This window comes from Lathyrus oleraceus, chromosome 5 (genome assembly GCF_024323335.1).
Source record: "Lathyrus oleraceus cultivar Zhongwan6 chromosome 5, CAAS_Psat_ZW6_1.0, whole genome shotgun sequence".
Taxonomy (NCBI): domain Eukaryota; kingdom Viridiplantae; phylum Streptophyta; class Magnoliopsida; order Fabales; family Fabaceae; genus Lathyrus; species Lathyrus oleraceus.
Window position 1 is genome coordinate 586,416,322 of NC_066583.1, and position 8,248 is coordinate 586,424,569.

The 8,248-nt window shown below is 35.5% G+C and overlaps 1 protein-coding gene and 1 pseudogene across 1 annotated transcript; one reads left to right on the forward strand and one right to left on the reverse strand.

Moving 5' to 3' along the window:
* Window positions 1–329: 329 nt before the first annotated feature.
* LOC127082237 (protein FAR1-RELATED SEQUENCE 5-like) lies at window positions 330–1,310 on the reverse strand (annotated as a pseudogene).
* Window positions 1,311–2,003: 693 nt separating this feature from the next.
* LOC127086712 (condensin complex subunit 2) lies at window positions 2,004–6,597 on the forward strand. The gene is made up of 13 exons (XM_051027505.1): window positions 2,004–2,390; window positions 2,489–2,590; window positions 3,125–3,242; window positions 3,684–3,739; window positions 3,832–3,892; window positions 3,983–4,183; window positions 4,277–4,563; window positions 4,672–4,816; window positions 4,900–5,162; window positions 5,253–5,286; window positions 5,390–5,523; window positions 5,734–5,844; window positions 6,137–6,597. The coding sequence occupies exons 1-13, from the start codon at window positions 2,136–2,138 to the stop codon at window positions 6,356–6,358; spliced, it is 1,989 nt and encodes a 662-aa protein (XP_050883462.1). The 5' UTR covers window positions 2,004–2,135; the 3' UTR covers window positions 6,359–6,597.
* Window positions 6,598–8,248: the final 1,651 nt, after the last annotated feature.

The window sequence follows — 8,248 nt, forward strand, 5'->3', positions numbered from 1 at the left end:
CTCTTCTCTTCAATAACTCGTTCAAAATGTTTAAAAAATTGTAAATCCACATTCGATTTCATACAAGATTTGAAGTGAGCATTCAAACTTTCACTGATTTGAGTACTTCTCATGCCAAGTGTTAATGTTTCCTTCATATAACATGAAGCCCATTTCTTTTTTATAGCATAAATTGATTTGATCCAATTATTTTCATGAACATTATAGTCGTTAATCAAGTTGATCCAAGATGTTTCAAAATCTGCTTCAATGTCAATATCATACATGCATTTTTTAAAATATCTTAAAAACCAACTTCCTCCCTTCATCAGGTTTCCAAGGTGTTTAATTCAATTTTGCAATAAGTGTCCAATGCATAAGCCATGGCGAGTCTCAGGCATCACTTCAACAAGTCCTCTGGCCATTGCTTGATCTTGATCAGTGAATATAGTCTTTGGCTTGTTGTTGTCATGTGCTTGCAAAAATGTATCAAACAACCACTTAAATGACTCAATTGTCTCGTCATATAATAAGGCTGCACCAAAAATTATCGAACCCCTATAGTGGTTGAAGCCACAAAACAGAGCAAGTGGTCTATTCGCATGATTAGTACAATATGTAGTGTCCAAAGACATAACATCACCAAAATACCCGTAATCCAAAATCATATTCGCATCACACCAAAACACATTAGTAATTTGTTCTTCTATATCCATTTGATATGCATGAAATAAAGACGGATTCTCTAATAATTGTCGTTGGAAATATTGTGAAAGACATCCAGCCTCGCCATACTCCATACTTCTTTGTCTTCTTGCATTGATGTAATTTTTAACATCCACTCGTGTAAATCCTATATTAGTTCTATGCCCTGCATGCGTGCTCATAAGTTGAAATGTTGACTTCTACCTTAATCCGGAGTCATCAGCCAAATCAATCTCACACGACTGTACTTCAGCTATTTTTCTATGACTTGCAAGCATGTGTGTTGTCTCAGGAGATTGTAGAGAATGATTATGTTCCTCTACAAAATCATGGATGACCAATTTTCCATTATTACATACAAGTGAAGTTCTAGCTTTGCAATCAGTTTTAATCTCAACTCTGTGAGTGCTAACAAAAGCATATATATTCTTTCTCTTTCGTACTCCTTCCTTAGAACAAACAAACCTGCATGATGATATAGTGTCGTCTTTATTCTTGTTTGCATAACATTTTCTAACTCCAAAGTCGACATGTGCATTATAAACAAGCCAAAATTGACTTGTTTGTTCTATATTATCAAATCCCATATCAATTTTTGGCTTCCAATCATCATTTAAAGAAGTCATTATCTAAATAAAATAACCTGAAAAATATTTTAAAAAAATTAATATCAGTAAGCATGAGATACATATGTTTCAAGTAATATTGACAATTAAGTTGAAAAAAATTAAAGAACCCAAACATTAAAGAACCTCTACCATGTTTCAAATACATATTAAAAATAAAATTTTCTAGATTTGATTTTGTAAAAACACAATGTCAAAATGAACTAAACACATTTATATTATATGAACCATAAGATTTTAAATGAAAAGAAGAATATTATCAATCAACCAAACACCACACATATAAACCATCTAAAATTTCAAACTCACAATGAAGAAGAAAAAATTGAAGGATGAGGTTTGGTGGAGGAGTGGCGGCACTCCGGTGGTGGCGAACTTCACTGTGACGGTTCAGTCCGACGTCAACATACAGTGTGATGGCAAGGAGACAGGATGGTGGTTGATGGTGGTGGGTGAGTTGCAATGGTGATGAGTCTAAGGAAAAGTGATTTTATTTAATCAGAAATATATCTAATTAATTAGTTTTTTTTTAAAAGAAAAAATAATAAACTAATATGAAGCCATTAGATTGATCATGTGGTGGAAATTTGTTAAAAGTTATGGTGACTTTCCCGCTGGAAAGTCACTGAAGCCGGATCCCCGCTCCCCTCCTTTTCATTACCCACCAAAACTATTTCCAGTGGAAAGAAAAAGAAAAGAAAAAAAAAGGCAAAATAAAATAAAATAAAACAAAACTCAACTCGTCTAATTCGAATTAAGACGGTAACAAAGCCGTTGCATTCATCCTTCGCCACTAAGAAAAGAAAAACCCTCACTAACACTTCAATGGCAGAAACATTTAGCCCTAATCCAACAACGGTTTCCAAAAGGAGGATTCCCATTTCCGCTTCCAATTTCTTCGTCGGCTCCAACGACGATCATCGTGAACGCGCCGCCGCCCGTGCTGCTCGTGCTGCCGCCATTCGCCGCACTTCACGTTCCGTTAACTTCCAATCCTTACCTTCCGATTCTGATCCATGTCTCAACAAAAACCAGATTATCGAGTTGTTCCACCGTTGCATTAAGCTTGCTTCGGAAAATGTAATGCCTTATCATCATTCTCCAATCACCACACCATGTTCTAGTTCTACTTTTGATTTTTTTTTCTTACCGTTCATTGCTTTTGTTTTTGTGCGCAGAAAATTAATCAGAAAAATACTTGGGATTTGGATTTGATTGATCATCTTACTGATATTATTAGGGATGAAGATGATAATGACGCAGAGACTAATTTTCAAATGGTAAGTTTGGTTGTGATTATGTTTAATTTATTTATTTTTCAAATGAATTTGGATTTCCTTGATTTTGTCTTTTTTTGGTATGCTTTTTTTTTCATGGTGTTTCTTTATGTAAAGTTACCTATAATGATGAATCTTCAATGATTTTAAAACCACTTAAAAACTGGAATACTAAATTATATCATATATGTAAATAAATTTTGTGTATGCTTCATGGCTAAATTTCTAGAATTAATTTTTTGTTTATAATTGCACTCAGTGTTGTTAACAGCAGTTATTGCGGCGCTACCGAAATTTAGATAAACCTATGTTGTCCCGCGATATGCTATCTAGTACGGAATATTATCAAACGGCGAATATAGTGGTGCCATGGTATTATTGCGTCAAAGAATTTTAACATTACGGTATTTTCTACTATCCGCGATTCATAACATTGATTGCACTGCTGTGATAATTTATAGAGTCAATGAGACAGCTATGACGCAAAAAGTAAATCTATTTACATAAATGATATTCGTTGATTTCTTATTTGGGTAGGCAAGCTGCACTCTTGAAGCTGGAGTCAAGATTTATTCGTTAAGAGTGGATTCGGTATATTCTGAGACGTATAAAGTGCTTGCTAGAATGAATAGGGCGGGCCAAGAAACTGAACAAGGTTATAATGATCATACCTGTTTATAGTTTTGTCAAGTTCAATATTTTTTGTGCTTGTTTTCTCTTTCATAGCGATGTTCCATGGCCTATGGTTTGTCGATGGGAGCGTACCAATTTTCTTCCTTAATTGTATGATAACTTATCTAATTTAAAATTAATGTTTGATACATTCTACAACACAAACATGTGCTAAATCTTTTTGTAGTGGTCCTTCACAAAAATTGCCTTATTTCAACGGTTTTTCTTCTCTTTTTTGCTCTCAAATAAATTTTATAACAATGAGGATTAGCCATAAATTTAAATGTGTGGATTATATTGGAAATATACATTCATGTAGGATTGAAATTGTTTCCCAACAATACATTATTGTTGGAATTTTAAAATTTTATTCTTTACTAGTTCTAACTTCTAACGATGTCATGATGTTCAAACACTTCTCTAGAGAGTGTCAATGCAGAACGGGGACAAGAAGATAGCAAGAAGGGAATCGTCAAAAAGGTCGGTTCTTTTGATCTCTGAACTGGTCTGATTAATCAAACTTCAAATTTATTGATAAGTTCTAAGTGCCTAATTGATTTTTGTTCATGCAGTTGTCACCTTTGTCAACATTGGAATCATCTTTTGAGGCTCTTAATGTAAAGAAGTTTGATGGTGATCTCAAATCGCATTCTATTTGTTATTTGTGTTTACGGTGTGGGATTGCGATTTATTTAGTGCTGACCGTGTATCTTTTTTCGCTAGTTGCATTTTCTGTGGATCCCCTCTATCGCCAAACATCAGCAAAGTTTGATGAAGGGGGAGCCAAAGGTCTTTTGATGAATAACCTAGGTGTATATGGGAGATGTAGAGTGCTCTTTGATTCACAAGATGTGCCAGGGAAGTATGTAGCTAGTCAAAATGAACATGATAGTTCCAATATAATTGATCTTTCTTTTGCAAGAGGTATGTTCTTTTTTATAAAGCTCTGGCGAAACTATTGCCACATTCTGAGTAGAAATGTTCAATATGGCTCAGGGACTTGCTTTCTCTTTGTAGATTGTATTGAACAAATGTTGTTGGACATGCATATTAAGGATGAAATTTCTCCAACCCTCAAGCTGATAGTGGATCAATTTGACGAAAATAATAGAAGGCCCTCTGATTTTCAATGTTTTGGCCATGAATCAGCCGAAGAGGTTGATGCAGCTATTAATTGTGAAGTTGAAGCTCAAACAGAAGACTATGAGACTTTCCCAACTTGGACCAATGAGCATGGCAACCAAACCTTTGTTGCTGAAGTGGGCTCTAACGATGCAGACCCAAAGTTTTCAAGTTATCCTCAGGTTTTGTATCGTTTTAGTCCTACAACGTCCATGACTGTCTTGGAATATGCTTTAAAAGATATATATGTTTTTTTATCAAGTGTTTAATGGACCTTTATATCACCGTAGGAGGAAGAACCCTTTCCTTCCCAAGACCTTGATATGGATGAGCTATTTGGAAATGTTGATGAGTATCTATCTTTTAGTCTGGGTTTTAGGTCAAATAAAAATGCCTGGGCAGGTCCTGATCATTGGAAATACCATAAAGCTAAAGGTGGGGTTTAAGAGTTTGCAACAAACTAATGGTTATATGCATTTGGGAGTTCGACTTGTTAATCGATTTAGTAAATGTTTTAGGTTCAGAGTCAGAAGTTCACTGTTCTCCTGAAGATGGGTCATTCCTCAAAACTAGGCCACCAAAGACCATGAGACAAATCGAAGTTGATTTAGATCTCACAAATTTTCTTGGGAAAACACCTCCAGATATCTTTGCACCTCCTAAGAATCCTAAATCGTTATTACTCCCTGAAAATAGACCCCATTATGTTACAAAACTCCCAGAGGATTGCCACTATGAGCCAGAGGATATTGTCAAGTTATTTCTTTTGCCTAGTGTGAAGGTATGTTCTTTAGATATAAAAGTTAGTTTGAATTATCTCTATCCAAGTTAATATTTATTTGTTTCACTATGTTTTCGTTTCTTTCTTTAGTGTCTTGGGAGGAGGAGGGTGAGAAAGTTCTCAGGTAATATGTAATACTGTGATGCAAACATTTCACTTTTTTTATATCCTCCAATTCACTGTGTTTGAATTCTAAGTTGCATCTAAGACATGAGTGTATTATACAGATGAATCGACAGAGCAATGCAATAACAATGAACCATTCCATTCCTGGGATAATGGAAGTGTTTTTGATGGCGAGTGTGATGGTGCACATAGTGACACGGATGACTCAAGCACACTTATTTCTCAGCCTCGTCAGGTGGGTTTAAGACATTATTGGTGTTGATATATGATTATTTGGGAATACGACTTATTCCTCATCTTGCTGATATAGGATTATTTTTGGGTATATACACGTTCTTTCATACATATATTCCTCATCATTAATTTTAAGCTCGATACACACTTTTTCCATAAGTTATTGCGATTGGAGTTATAGTTTAAATTTGGTTATTTCCAAATACCACAGATCAACAAAGTTGAAGTTCAATATGACAAAACGGCCAAACAAGTGGATGTTCAAGCACTGAAACTTACCCTTTGGAACTCTATTCAAGGATCAGTTCAACTTACTTTTCAGGTATATTGAGGTTTCATAATTTTCTGAATGGGCTGGCTTGAACCTTATATTCTTTAGTTTTAAGTATTCTAAAGTATCATTCCCTTTCTCGCATTCCCTTAAATAAAATGCTCCAGTATTTGTTTATTATATAGGTTGTTTCAAACTTCTTCTCAATGACAATAACTATTCAACTTTAATGCCGTATTTTTGCTTCATGTTCTATATGCATTGGCAATCAATTTTATCTTTTGTTCTTTGAATTTGTGCAACATTTTCTAACAATATTTTTGAACAACTCTTCATTCTACAGGGTGAAAAAGAAATGGTATCTTTCAGGGATATATTGGCCAACTTTCCTACTGAATGCAATGCTGCTGCAACTGTTACAGACATAACCCCACATTTGTGTTTCATATGCTTATTGCATTTGGCTAATGAGAAAGAGCTGAGCATCCAAAGCTGCCCCAACTTAGATGATCTTCATATAAGCCTACCTAATGTTGGTGTCTCAAAAAGTGGAGCAGTACTTTAGACACGGCTTAATTTCTGTAAATAGGAAATATTTTGATAAGTTTTTATGTACAGAGTTCTATTGCTTTATTTTTATTTTTATTTACAGAAATTCCACCAGGTTTTGTACACAGTCAAGGTCTCATTAGTGAACTTCTGAAGCATTTCTAGGATAATAGATAAATAGAAGAATATGGATAGCAGGTTTAGACTGTAAAACATTGATGGAAAGATATTGAATTGGAAATAGATGCTGAGAAATTTTATAAGAGTTTTTTATGGCACTCTAACTATTTCTAACTATTTCTACTGCATAGTGTAAATTTCCACAAATGTCTCATGTTTTCGGAGATATATCTCCTGATGCACCCAAATGTAAGGTAACGTTAAAATATTCCGGAGATGCATTTCCGGAGCATTTTGGAGCATAAGAGTTGCGCTAGACTCTTCTCTTTTCTCATTTCACATTTCTTCAAACTCTCTCAATACATTACTATACACCAAATCAAATTTCATCAAATAAGGTTCAAGGGAATTCAAGGGAACATTAAGTTTCATCAGCAACATCATTCAACTTCATCAAAACCATCAATTTTGAGTAAGTTTTTCGAGTTTTTGATAAATGTTTGAGTTTTAGTGTAAATGAGTAGAAATCAATGATTAGGGTTAGAAATGTGTAGAAATCACATGTAATATAGTTTAGACAAAGTGTATAAGTTGTTTGTTGGTTAAAAATAGTGATTAGAACATATTTTTTTCAACTTGTATGTGGTACATTCGTCATTAATGCAACTTTTGAGTTGCGGAACATTCCAGATACGCATCTTCGGAATTGTTCAATGTTTCATATATTATAGGAAATTTCGGAGATGCATCTCCCGATTATTTAAATGTATTAGTTCCCTGGTGCTTCCGGAGATGTATCTCTGGAATATTTCAACGTTTTAATTATCTAGTGCTTCTGGAGATGCATCTCTGGAATTTCTTGCAATATATTTCTTTTCTTGCTTGTGTGTTTTGTTTGCGTGAACTAATGGTATGCCTTATTTTAATTTGTGAATCTCCAGCGGACCCATGATTACAACTGGGTGGCGGCTTGCTTGGTCCACCTGTATTCGAAGTTGAGAGATGACTGCTTGTGGAAGACGAAGCAGGTCACAAGTAGCGTGACATTATTGATGGTAATAATTATTGATCTTTGAATGCTTTGTCATTTTAATTTCATATTTGCAAAACCATTGCCGATGATTCGTGTGTTCCAAACTTTTTTATTTCAGTTTTGGATCCTCCAGCACTTACCGCACATCGCTGGCTGGGTGAGTGTACTTGAGTACATTGAGGTTATGTCGCGTACTACTACTTTTATCCCGCTCAGAGGGAACCAGACAGTCGAGCCTTATAGAGTCTATCTTGACTGTTTGGTTGCTGAGGACATGCCCTTTAACAATCACGTTGATCACCGTAAAACGCGATCACTGGACGAGATAATGCTATACTTTGGATAATTGACATGTGGATCGCGTCGCAATGCTCCTCATCTGCCCGAGCGCTTCATGCGGCAGTTCGACTACACTCAGACCGTTCCCAGACATCATGGTGTCTCTGTTCCTCCTGCCTTGATACATAGGCAGATAGAGGAGATGTTTGATGATTATGAGAGTCATGTGTATCGGAGGAGGCACAAGCTATCATAACTGAGAGAGATTGGAGCTATGTCGAAGGGTACATCATATGGTTCTTCAGGGTGTTACATCCATACATGGTGCATACTGTTCCAGGAGATCCATCAAGACCAACTCATCAAGAGATACTAGAGGAAGACCAAACTCAGCTGGATCATACTGATGATGTCTTGACTATGTATCGTCGCATAATGCAGATTGCGCGGGCATGCATTGATGATGGTATCTTC